General features: G+C 51.0%; 3 protein-coding genes across 3 annotated transcripts; 2 read left to right on the top strand and 1 right to left on the bottom strand.

Annotated features, from left to right (window-relative positions):
- Positions 1–876: 876 nt before the first annotated feature.
- FITM1 (fat storage inducing transmembrane protein 1) lies at positions 877–2,124 on the top strand. The gene is made up of 2 exons (XM_080926620.1): positions 877–1,157; positions 1,486–2,124. Exons 1-2 carry the CDS (start codon positions 892–894, stop codon positions 2,096–2,098), a joined length of 879 nt encoding a protein of 292 aa, XP_080782746.1. The 5' UTR covers positions 877–891; the 3' UTR covers positions 2,099–2,124.
- A 2,017-nt stretch (positions 2,125–4,141) lies between these two features.
- On the top strand, positions 4,142–7,217 carry PSME1 (proteasome activator subunit 1). The gene is made up of 11 exons (XM_080926576.1): positions 4,142–4,429; positions 5,227–5,259; positions 5,403–5,465; positions 5,563–5,673; positions 5,934–5,979; positions 6,069–6,166; positions 6,293–6,361; positions 6,466–6,533; positions 6,618–6,672; positions 6,747–6,833; positions 6,996–7,217. The coding sequence occupies exons 1-11, from the start codon at positions 4,391–4,393 to the stop codon at positions 7,074–7,076; spliced, it is 750 nt and encodes a 249-aa protein (XP_080782702.1). The 5' UTR covers positions 4,142–4,390; the 3' UTR covers positions 7,077–7,217.
- Positions 7,213–10,692, bottom strand: EMC9 (ER membrane protein complex subunit 9). The gene is made up of 5 exons (XM_080926577.1): positions 10,323–10,692; positions 10,089–10,165; positions 7,743–7,812; positions 7,560–7,654; positions 7,213–7,433 (listed from the first exon to the last, which is right to left on the bottom strand). The coding sequence occupies exons 1-5, from the start codon at positions 10,518–10,520 to the stop codon at positions 7,229–7,231; spliced, it is 645 nt and encodes a 214-aa protein (XP_080782703.1). The 5' UTR covers positions 10,521–10,692; the 3' UTR covers positions 7,213–7,228.
- Between the last annotated feature and the right edge of the window lie 1,156 nt (positions 10,693–11,848).

Genomic DNA, 11,848 nt, shown 5'->3' with positions numbered 1-11,848 from the left:
CACTCTGAGTACCAGCCACGCCCACCACCATCCCAGCCACGCCCACCACCATCTTAAATAAGTTGCCTTCCTCGGGTCACATAAATGTCACCTATTCATTCTTAGCATCTTGAAACAAACTGTGGCACACTAGGTGACACCCTGAGCATTCGTTCTGCCGCCAAAGGAAGCTTTTGCTTTTTCCCTGCTTGCTCTCCCTCTCCCTGGAAGTTCATGTATCCTGTTCCTGAGGCATTCGATCCCAGTTCTTGGAGGCTCTAACACAGTGACCAGCTGAGACATCCAGCCTCATGGACTGAACAGCTAGCTACCTGACTGTTAGTCTTTCTGTGGGGAGATGGTTATTTTTGGAATTAGGTAGCCCACAGCCTGTGATAAAACCCTTTAATAAACCCCCTGTTAATTTAGATTGATTCTGTCCCACTCCCTAAGAAAACCCCGATTAATATCGGCATCCAAGGTTTAGTTTGGTTTTATGACCTAGGTTTCCCCGTGCAGGGAAAACACGGTAGAGTTGAGATGAGCGTCGATGGGCTTCAGCTGACCAAAATAAGCAGATACAGCTAACCATGGACAAGGACAGCTCTGAACAGCAGGCCTTGCCCTGAGACAGGAACTAGAACGTGGCTGGAACTGAGAACACAAAGCTAACAAGAAAGGACACAGGCTAGGTCAGGACACACTTCCACCCACCCAAGGCCAGGGCCATGCTGACTGTCAGCCCTCAAACTGGCCTCCTGCTGCCCCCCCTCCCTGCCTGCCAGCTGCCAACAGCGCTCTGCCCTGTATCTACCACACCTGTCACTGCCTATCCTTATCTGAGGAGAGGGGGGGCATTAGCCCCTCCTCAGCCTCCAGCAGAGCAGGCAGTTAGTGGGGAGGGGAGGGAACATGGAGCGGGGGCCGACGGTGGGGGCAGGGCTGGGGGCCGGGACCCGAGTCCGAGCACTGCTGGGATGCTTGGTCAAGGTGCTGCTCTGGGTGGCCTCTGCCTTACTGTACTTTGGAAGTGAACAAGCCGCCCGCCTCCTAGGCAGCCCTTGCTTACGGCGCCTCTACCATGCTTGGTTGGCAGCAGTGGTCATCTTTGGGCCCCTTCTGCAGTTTCACGTTAACTCTCGGACGATCTTCGCTAGCCACGGCAACTTCTTCAACATGTGAGTCCTCTCAAGTCCATAGGAGCTGCCTCCCTACACTCTGGGATTCCAGCTTCCTTCTTCAGGCCTCTCTGCTCTGTTGCCAGTATGGATGCTAAAAATAGGCTAGGAGGTTGAGAAGGTCAGGGGGAGGGGGGATGGGGGGAGAAACAGAGCCTGGGGTGCCGGGGAAGTAAAGGACAGAAGAAATGTGGACCCTAGTTGCCCGGTGGTCCTGTAAGGAGCCGGACAACATTATGATTGTAGGGAAGAGAGTATGGGACACCGCTCAGGATGGGGACGCGGGACACTGGGCATCTCAACTAGCTTTCTCACTTCCTGCCCACAGAAAGTTTGTGAATTCAGCGTGGGGCTGGACATGCACCTTCCTGGGGGGCTTTGTGTTGCTGGTGGTGTTCCTGGCTACTCGACGTGTAACAGTGACCGCCAGGCACCTGAGCCGCCTGGTGGTGGGGGCAGCTGTATGGCGGGGAGCCGGACGGGCCTTCCTACTCATCGAGGACCTGACGGGTTCCTGCTTCGAGCCTCTGCCCCAGGGCCTACTGCTGCATGAGCTGCCTGACCGCAAGAGTTGCCTGGCAGCCGGCCACCAGTGGCGGGGCTACACTGTCTCCTCCCACACCTTCCTCCTCACCTTCTGCTGCCTCCTCATGGCTGAGGAAGCAGCCGTTTTTGCCAAGTACCTGGCCCACGGGCTACCAGCTGGCGCCCCACTGCGCCTGGTTTTCCTACTCAATGTGCTGCTGCTGGGCCTCTGGAACTTCCTGCTGCTATGCACTGTCATCTATTTCCATCAATATACCCACAAGGTGGTGGGTGCGGCAGTAGGCACATTTGCCTGGTACCTTACCTATGGCAGCTGGTACCATCAACCCTGGTCTCCTGGGATCCCAGGCCACGGGCTCTTCCCTCGATCCCGCTCAATCCGCAAACATAACTGAAAGAAATAAAAGCATACCAGGCCTGGTTCTGTCTCCTCCGGTTTGTTGAGGCCCAAAAGGGGGTGGGGGGTAGGTACGATGCTCAAGTTCCTGCCTTGTCATTTCTTGAAGTTGCTGACCTTGAATGTGTTTTCCTGTGCGGGACTTCCACCCTGTTGGTTTTCTGTTTCTCTAGAGCTGTGATGTCAAGGGATGGTGCTACTAAAGCAGCCTTTAGGTATGTTTATCAGCCTCCCTCTGCAGATGCTCCAAATCCAACCTAGTTAGTTTTCCTGCCTTCTTGAGACTCTCCTGCTTTTGTTAGGAGATCACCTATCTAGGTGATCCAAGGCAGAACCTTTTCTACCCCTATTTTAGAACAGTGGCATACATAAGCTTTTAATGCCGGTTTGTTGAGCCAGGCATCTTTCTGTGCTGTGTGAACAAGACAAGCAAGAGTTCTGCTTCAGATGAGTTCTGGAGGAAGCAAGAAAGAAACATACAAATAGCGAATGTTTGCGTAGTACTTGCTCGGGTCAGGCACTGTTCTGTTGCAAGTTATTCATATAAATTAATGTGCTTAGAGGCCCTGAGGGTGCTTCAGTGGGTAACATGCTTGTTCTTCAAGCACCAGGACCAGTGTTTGGATTCCAGAGCCCAGATATTAAGCTCAGCATGGCTACGTGCACCAGTTTAGCCAATGGGTGAGCTCCAGGTTTAGTATGAGAATGAATAAGGCCAAGGGAAGAGAGTGAAGAAGATACCATTCACCTCTGGTTTCCATGAACTCATGCATGGTGTATACACCCTCATGAATATACACACAGACAATTTTAACTCCCACAACAACAACCCAGTGAGATAGACTCACTGGCGTTCCTGTTATTTAGATGTGAAAATGTATGTGTATGTGTGTTTGGACTGCGTGTATGTCTCTTCACCACATGCATACAGTGCCTATGAAGGCCAGAAGAAAGCATTGGATCCCCTAGAACTGGAGTTGCAGGCAATTGAGTGCTAAGAATTGAACAGAGGTCCCCCGGAAAAGCAGCCAGTGCTCGTAACCATTGAGCAATTTTATTTTTCTTGTTGAACAAAAAAATACCAGAAATGATGGTGCAAGCCTTTTATCCCAGCACTGGGGAGGCAGAGGCAGGCCGATTTCTATGAGTCTGAGGCTAACCTGATCTACAGAGTGAGTTCTAGGACAGCCAGGGCTACACAGAGAAACCTTGTCTGGGGGGAGGGGGGAGTGAAAAAATATTTCTGGATTTGACATGAAACTTAAAATCTCGAGTCCATTGGTTAAGTTTGACTGAAACTCACCTGCACTAACTAATTTCGTGTCTGCTTTGCTTTCCTCTCAGAGTTGTTCATTACTACACACATATGAACAGTTCCACAAATTAAATAGCTGTCACTTAGCCCTTGCAGAAAATTTGCCTGGCTCCTGTTTAAAGCATTGCATTATCCTGTCTCAAAAACAAACAACAAAATGTCTGGTATGAGTCACAGGTGCCGTAGAAGTACCGAAACGGTAATGAACTGGGCAGGGAAGGTACTTTCTGAAGAAAGATGGCGGAATATTCTCTCAGAAAAAGTTCACATCCAAGCTGAGAACTGAGTAAGGAACATTGAGGAGAAGGAGTGCTGCAGGTTTCCCAAGGGCAGGGTCCTTGAAGCGGGAATAAACACTATCTACAACTATTTGCTTGTGTAATGAGTGTGCAAAGCAATGGACTCAGAGAGGACGGGTGATTATGAAAGAAGTCTTTACAGATTTTATCACAGAGGCCTGAATCCTTCTATGGGGGAGTGGTTTGTAGGGGAATAGAGGGTGCCACAATGGCTTTGTGCACAGCTGATTGAATCTTTCATAAGGACTGCTGGCAGCGTCTCGGCATAGTGGTCTGGTGGGCGGGAGTATGTTGGTGAAGGCAGAGGACCACGCCGGGAAGTCCCGATCCAGACCACTAAAGACTTTAAACCCCCAATGTAAGGCTTACAATCCGCTCTGTCCCTAGCAGAAGCAGAGGGTGCTGGGAAATGGGAGCCGAGGGTGGGAAGGGGCAGGGGTGATGGCGCTGGCTGGGAGGCGGGCCTGGCTGCCGAGCAGAGACCCGAGCGCCGGGCGGAAACGCTACGGGCTGCGGGAGGAGCCCCCGCCTCTCAGTGGGCTGTCCCCGCCTCCTCCAGTCCCTCCACTCCCCAAACCCAGGAAGGCCGAGCTGGTTTCGAGCTGTGCTTTCGCTTTCCCTTCCCGCTGCCCACCCCAGGCTCCTCGTGCGGCTCTCAGCCCCTGGCGCTCTGGCCATGGCCACACTGAGGGTCCATCCCGAAGCCCAAGCCAAGGTGAGCGTTGTGGGTCCGAGTGGGGACGAGAGGCTTTAGAGAGGCGTGGCTCAGAGCGAACCAGAGCTCTGGGGAGATCGGTCCCTAGGCCCCCCACCCCTGCACCTGAGTTGGGGGTTCTGCTCCCTAGCTTACTGCCAGAAGCACCTGATCCTCTGGGAGTAGGTGAGGCGGCTGTGGTCCAGTGGGGTGAAATGAAGCCTAGAGCTAGTGTGAAGTCTGCTGGCTTGGGGCCAGGGCTACACACACAGACCTGGAGAGGGACTTGCCCTTGCCACTTCAGACTTTCCCTCAGAAAGGGCACACACCTGCACCCTCTCTGCCCACTGTCTGATGGTTTGGTTTTGTCTGAGACAAGGTCTCTCTATTATGTAGCGCTGGCTTTTCTGAAAGTGGATATGTAGACCAGGCTGGCCTTGAACTCACAGAGATCCACCTGTCTGTACCTCTGGGGTGCTTGGATTAAAGGCCTTCGGTACCACGCCTGGCCAGAGAGCTTTCTTATTGATCCTTGCACAACCCTGGTGACCCCAGGGATGTTCTTTATCTCCAAATTCAGCCCCCTTGGGGAATCCACAGAACTCTCCCCAGATTCAGGTGTGCTGAAAACTACCGTACCACCTCAAGCCACCTCAAGCCACCTTATATAGGGACCTATCTAGTTTTCTTCAGGTGTGGCCTTAGAGGGCTCTACTCCTCTATTCACCAGGTCAGGCCCTACACCTAAAGGGAACCCTCCTCAAAAGAACTGGCCTTAAAGCTAGGTTTCTGAAGGGTTGCCTGCCTGTACCCTACAGGTGGATGTGTTTCGAGAAGACCTGTGTAGTAAGGTAAGACCTACCTCATCAGGAACCCCACCTCCACCCAGCACCTACCGCCCTGACCTCCCTCACCGGACGGTGTGAGCCCTTACTTCACGGCTTTGGAAAGGGTGTTTGCTTCTGACCCTGTCCTCCTCCTCCACCTTACACAGACAGAGAACCTGCTTGGGAGCTATTTTCCCAAGAAGATCTCAGAGTTGGATGCATTCTTAAAGGTACCGGGACCTCCCCCCTGCAAGGACTCAAGAGGAGACTGGGGATGGGGGTGGGGGGAGATGAGAGGAACACCCTCATCTCCAGCCCTACCACTAGGAGCCAGCTCTCAATGAAGCCAACCTGAGCAATCTGAAGGCTCCATTGGACATCCCAGTACCTGATCCAGTCAAGGAGAAAGAGAAGGAGGAGCGGAAGAAGCAACAGCAGGCAAGTTGGGACACCTGGGAGGTGGGCCAGCCATAGAGAAAACCAGCCCCGGGCTGGAGAGATGGCTCGTTGGTTAAGAGCACTGACTGCTCTTCCAGAGGTCCTGAGTTCTATTCCCAGCAACCACATGGTGGCTCACAACCATCTGTAATGGGATCTGATGGCCTCTTTTGGTGTGTCTGAAAATGGTGTACTTATATATAATAAATAAATCTGTTTTTAAAAAGAAAACCAGCCTAGTCTTGTCTTCCTCCCTACAGAAGGAAGAGAAAGATGAAAAGAAGAAAGGGGACGAAGAAGACAAAGGTAATTGAAACCGATGTCTGGGGAGAGACCCAGAACTCCCGAGCTTCATTCCTCTTCCCCTTTCCAAACCTCACACGCTGGGTCTCCAGGTCCTCCCTGTGGCCCTGTGAACTGCAATGAGAAGATTGTGGTTCTCCTGCAACGCCTAAAACCCGAGATCAAGGATGTCACTGAGCAGCTCAATCTGGTGAGCCCTCCCGCCTTCACCTCAACATGGCATACCTCCATCTGCTAGGAACCTGGGGACTGGGGTATGGACATAGAGCTCAGGCAAGGATGCGGTGACATGCATGATGCATCCCTTTGTTCCAAGGTCACTACCTGGTTGCAGCTACAGATACCTCGGATAGAGGATGGGAATAATTTTGGAGTGGCTGTCCAGGTGAGAACACTACCCCCTCAATGCACTGACTTCTCCCCCCCCCCCCCCCCCCCCCCGTGCAGCTAGCCCATGCTTCCTCCAAACTGTCCACTTTTCTTCCTCAGGAAAAGGTGTTTGAGCTGATGACCAGCCTTCACACCAAGCTGGAAGGCTTCCACACGCAGATCTCGAAGTGAGTGGCCTCACGTCGCACCCCCAGCAAACGCTCTGGAGACAGGCTTTCCCACTCTTTACAAACTACTTCCGCTTCCCGTAGGTACTTCTCCGACAGGGGTGATGCCGTAGCCAAAGCAGCCAAGCAGCCCCACGTGGTAGGTGAAACCCACATCAGGCTGGGCCAGGGAAGACAGATTTCGAGTCATGGCTGACTCTTGAGTTTCTGCAGGGTGATTACCGGCAGCTGGTGCACGAGCTGGACGAGGCCGAGTACCAGGAGATCCGTCTGATGGTCATGGAGATTCGTAATGCTTATGTGAGGAAGGGAGAGGAGGGCAGGGGTGGACAGAAGCACTTTCCCAAGACCATCCAGTGTCTGACCAAGCCGACCTGGGACGGAGGTTGACACAGAGCTAGAAATGGGATAGAGACCTCCTGGGGGCCTGTGGCTGACCTGCACCACTCTGTGGTCTCACAGGCTGTGCTGTATGACATCATCCTGAAGAACTTTGAGAAGCTCAAGAAGCCCCGTGGAGAAACAAAGGGAATGATCTATTGAGCCCCCTCTCTCATTCCATAATGGTATAGCAGAGACCTTCCTCCTCTTCCCCAGGAACTCTAGACTGTACCCAGTCTTCTTCCTGCTGGGGTTTCTCCCTCACTCTGCCTCCCACACACAATAAATACATAGTTGCCCACCAGCCCATGTCTTTATTGTATTTGGACCCCTCTGGCTTCGGCATTCCCATCGGTGGAGCCCCCCCATTGAGTCATTTGAGTGTTGAGCTGCTGGTTGGTCCAGTCCTGCCGGATGTCATCAAGGTGGCAGTCAAAGTCCACAAGACGCTGGTGGGCCCGGCCCTCCAACAGTGCGCCCACCATCCGTCGTGACTCCTCCCAATCTCTCCACATCACTCTGAAATTCAAAACATGGATGTCAAACAGTGGGGCCAGATACCAACGTAAAGACTGAGTCAGGAGAAGCCACAGGACAGACGGGATTAGGGACAGAGGAAGCCTCCGGGAGACAGGGAACACTCACAAGTTCTTGTCCTTAGGCACCCACTGGAGACCCTGGCTCTCCAGGACAATGACTGGGGGTACACAAGGCTGAGTCACCAGTTTCTTATTATCCAGCTGGGTGAATAAAGGGGTGAGAGTCCTAAGTCTCTCCCAGTCCCTCTCCACCCCCCACCCCCCAGCCCCATCCAAATCCCAGTCTCACCATGATAAGCACTGCTTCAGGGAAGAATTCTGCAATTCGCCCAGCGATTTTCAAGGCCAGAGGCCCAGGGCTGTGTAGAGGGAAGATCAGAGGAGTGAGCAGCCAACCGAGGGCTCCCGGGTGTTCTGGCCTGGGAGTGTCGGGCACGCGTGATGCTTAATGCACGAGTGCTTCATGCTTCAGTGCTGTGGGAAACGGGTCTCAGATACTGCTGCTGAGAGACAGATCTAAAGTAGGCATTGGGGAAGGTAATTTGCCTTCATCATCCAAATTAAAATGGACAGGATTAGAACAATGTCTTAGTGGCTAAGAGTACTAACTACTCTTCCAGAGGACCTGGGTTCAACGCCCTCTTCTGGCCTCCAGGGGCACTGCACAAATCTGAAAAATACACTATACAGGCAAAACCAAAATAATAAAGTTTAAAAATCCAAAAGAAACTATAAAGAATTTTCTGGGTAGGGAGATAGAGAGCAGCAAAAGTGGGGCAGAAGAACAGTGTGGGGTACTGGGGGAGGGACAATTAAGAATAAAGTATGGGCTGGAGAGATGGCTCAGTGGTTAGAGCACTGACTGCTCTTCCAGAGGTCCTGAGTTCAATTCCCAGTAACCACATGGTGGCTCACAACCATCTGTAATGGGATCTGATGTCCTCTTCTGGTGAGTCTGAAGACAGCTCTACTGTGTACTCATATATAAAATAAATAAATCTTTTTTAAAAATAGAAAGAATAGAGCATGCATGGAAATGCCACAGTAGAACCAATGACTAAATGCTAACTTGAAATTATTTAGGCCATCCCTGGGAGCCACCATGAGGTTTGGCTGTGTCTGGGGCCTGAGTTAGAAAGGCATTTTTTTTTTTTTTTTTTTTTTTTTTTTTTTTTTGTTACTTTCAGATGTAGGCCGGAATCTAAGAGTACTTTTTCTGATACTCTGTTTTTTCTTACTCTTTCTCTAAAGCTCTGCTGCTTGTCTGTGATGAGTCTGTTGCCTGCTCATTTATTAAAGGGTTTCTTTCCCCCTTCTTTCTTCTTCTGGAAAGCACAGCTTGCCTGCTCTTGAGTCTTGTCTTTCCAACTTTAATAAAACCATCCTTGAGGCTTTTTTAAATGTATTTTTAATTTTTTTAAATTTTATGTGCATTGGTGTTTTGACTGCATGCATGTGTGAAGGTGTTGGATCCCGGAAACAGGAGTTACAGACAGTTGTGAGTGGCCGTGTGGTTGCTGGGAATTGATCCCAGGTCCTCTGGAAGAGCAGCCAGTGCTAAGCCATCTTTCCAACCCCTGTCACTGAGTTTTTAAAATTCTTTTATTAATAAAACTAAGAATCCTAAAAGGGGACCCCAACTCCCCCGTGTCACCTGCCTACTGTAGTCAAAACAGACCCAGACCCGAGTGACATTGTTTGGCATCCGTGTATGATGAAGGACCTTCATTCAGACCCACCCCACCCCCATCGTCTGTATCATTGTGTATGTGCAGCTTCAAGAGGTTTCACAGTTTTAACAGTTTGCCACGGATGACCTTACAACACAAATCTGAAGCGCAAAGGGGTGGGCAAGACCACACCTTGCTCCTGACTGCTTAGATACAGAAATCCTTGTCCCTTTATTTAAACTTTCTCTTCAGGACCCAGAAGACAGAATTCCCAGAGTGGAAGTGCCTCACTAGGTCTCACTGTCCCTCATATTATGCCCATATTAATATATTTTTCTTCTTCCTGCTGTTAAAAAAAATACATTTTTAGCTGAGCATGGTGGTGCACAACTTTCGTCCCAGCACTCAGGAGGCAAAGGCAGACGATCTCCGAGTTCAAGGGCAGCCTGCTCTCTAGACAGAGTTCTGGGACAGCCAGAGCTACAGAGAAATGCTGTCTCAAAAACCAAATAATATAATTTTAAAAAGATTTTACTGTAATAAGACCTCTGAAATTAAAAACCGGAGATAGCGTCGATGTTTACCGCAGTAAGTAAACTTGTTCACGTTCATACTGTACAGCTGTTAGGATGAGGTAGATCCTGAGTTGGAAAGATATCAAATGTACTGAGTACAGGTAGGGAAGTAAATTACGATAGACAGGACTTAACCCACAGCGAATGCATTTGGTCTGTACAGTATATGTTTGTAATATATACTTTTTAAAGTTACTTTTAAGTTACTGATCGCACTTCCTCGGTTCTTACAGCACCTGAAATGCACCTCAGTCTGTCCGTCCCTCCCCCACTGCAGCTCCTTCAGGGCAGGATTCTGTCATACTCAACGCTACCTTCTCACTCCTGTACAGTGCCTGGTGTACAAATGCCACAATCATCTCTCTTCCCGCCCCTAGCTATCCAACTCACCTCTGATCATCCAAAACTGCATTGGCATGGTAGTACCCAGCTACCACCAGCCCGGTCTGAGCAGCCCACACATCCACCTGTCGCGAGAAAGGGGCCATCAATAAAACTAAATCACGCCCCTGACTCTATCAGTGCACACCGCGACCAACGGGCTGCGCATGCATTTAGGCGGAGGGTCCTAAACGGGGTGGGTGGGTGAAGAGGGACGAGGGGCGGGGTTCTCGATGCCGCAACCTGGTTAAGCGCGACCTCCAGCATGACGGACAAGGCCAGATGGCTGTGGAAGAGGGGCACACAGTCGGTAAGGCAGAGGCATTCTCCGGACCGCGTCGCGGGAGCCAGCAACAACCCGTTGACAGCCGCGTGTGGGTACCGAGAGGCGTGCAGACACATCTTCCCGTAGGCTCGGGCAGAGATCTCCACCTCCCCCATAGCGAGCACGCAGAACCCCGACCACTGAAGCTCCCTGACCACCGGAGGTGAGCTTGGCCTCGCTCTGTGCCTCCCTTCTCAGGGTGTAAGATGCCCCTGCCACCAAGAGACCTCTCTGCAGCCAGCCCCTAGCAGTGCAGAATTCGATCCAAACGCCACCGAGGCACCAAGCCCCGCCCCTCTAATCACTCCGGTTTCTAACCACTCCCGGGCAGGCGCACTAGCTCGCAGGCCAGCTCCGGGTCCTACCCTAACCAAGAGTCCCACCTCCACGGTGCTCTCTGATAGGGTGTGGCGTTCTTATTTTTGTCCAATCCAAAAATTTAAAAATAGTCTTGCCTTGCCTTGGCCTGAAGCATATTGGAAGCGTTAGGGCCAAGGAAACAAAATTGCTCACAGACGTATTAGCTAAATTACCTAGTTTATGCTTTAGTTTTTGCTTTGTTCTGTTTGGGGGAAGGAGGACAGTCTCAGCCCAGGCAGGTCTCAAACTCTCGGAGGTTTCTGCCTCCATCTCTGAAGTTGAACGCCCTAAATTTACAGACCCTGTGCCACCGTACCCAGTTCTGACTTGTGCGGGTTATTGCAAGTTGGCGTCTCCTGTTTACCTGTTCTGCCTGTCCCTACAGGCTTCAGGCAAAGACCTGCCAGGTGAAGTACTGACTCCTAGCTGGGTGTTGCAGGGAAACTTGGCGACAAAAGCTGTCACCTTGTCCCTGCTATAGGAGTGGATGGATCCGCACCATAGATAGGGAGCCTTATCTAACCACCTGCAAGCTCTGACCTTTGGCTTCCTCATTGTAGTGCAGCACCTTTAATGCAAAGTTCAAGTCCCTTTAGGGATTAAATATGAGCACTGTAACCCAAATCGCCAAACTGATAAGAATGCAAAATATTCCTATGCCATATTTTAAAACAGGATAAGAGCCTTAAAGGGAATGTATAACAGAAGAGAACCTTATACACATTCATTGTCTCCACCATCTTCTCGGAAGTGAATCTGAAACTTGCAGTTCCACTACTGAGGTCAAGGCAGGAGGATCCAGGGTTCAGAGTTTGCCTCAGCTACATAGTTTCAGGCCAGTCTAGGCTATGGGAGACCTTGTCAAAAACAGCTCAAAACCAAGGCTGCAGAGATGACTCAGCAGTCAAGATCCAATTTCGGTTACCTACGCCCTGTCAGGTGGCTCACAACCACCAGTGAACTCAGCTCCAGGGGATCTAGCACCTTGTTTAGGCCTTTATGGGCCCCAGCATACATGTGGTATTCACTCACAGACACATACATACAGAAACCAGACAGAAATCCCAACAGATGAAAAGACAGA

Source organism: Micromys minutus (genome assembly GCF_963924665.1).
Source record: "Micromys minutus genome assembly, chromosome: 12".
NCBI classification, from domain to species: Eukaryota; Metazoa; Chordata; class Mammalia; order Rodentia; family Muridae; genus Micromys; species Micromys minutus.
This window is presented reverse-complemented; position numbering and strand designations above follow the sequence as displayed.

What these genes read in the sequence shown, in the direction of transcription:
- FITM1 (XM_080926620.1), top strand. Translation starts at nt 892, where the DNA reads ATGGAGCGGGGGCCGACGGTGGGGGCAGGGCTGGGGGCCGGGACCCGA. An exon ending in CACGGCAACTTCTTCAACAT is followed by an intron (nt 1,158 to 1,485) that starts GTGAGTCCTCTC and finishes TCCTGCCCACAG; the next exon opens with AAAGTTTGTGAATTCAGCGT.
- PSME1 (XM_080926576.1), top strand. Translation starts at nt 4,391, where the DNA reads ATGGCCACACTGAGGGTCCATCCCGAAGCCCAAGCCAAG. An exon ending in AGGGGACGAAGAAGACAAAG is followed by an intron (nt 5,980 to 6,068) that starts GTAATTGAAACC and finishes CTGGGTCTCCAG; the next exon opens with GTCCTCCCTGTGGCCCTGTG. An exon ending in TCACTGAGCAGCTCAATCTG is followed by an intron (nt 6,167 to 6,292) that starts GTGAGCCCTCCC and finishes CTTTGTTCCAAG; the next exon opens with GTCACTACCTGGTTGCAGCT.
- EMC9 (XM_080926577.1), bottom strand. Translation starts at nt 10,520, where the DNA reads ATGGGGGAGGTGGAGATCTCTGCCCGAGCCTACGGGAAGATGTGTCTG. An exon ending in GCAGTTTTGGATGATCAGAG is followed by an intron (nt 7,813 to 10,088) that starts GTGAGTTGGATA and finishes CCCTCTACACAG; the next exon opens with CCCTGGGCCTCTGGCCTTGA. An exon ending in GTGCCTAAGGACAAGAACTT is followed by an intron (nt 7,434 to 7,559) that starts GTGAGTGTTCCC and finishes TTTGAATTTCAG; the next exon opens with AGTGATGTGGAGAGATTGGG.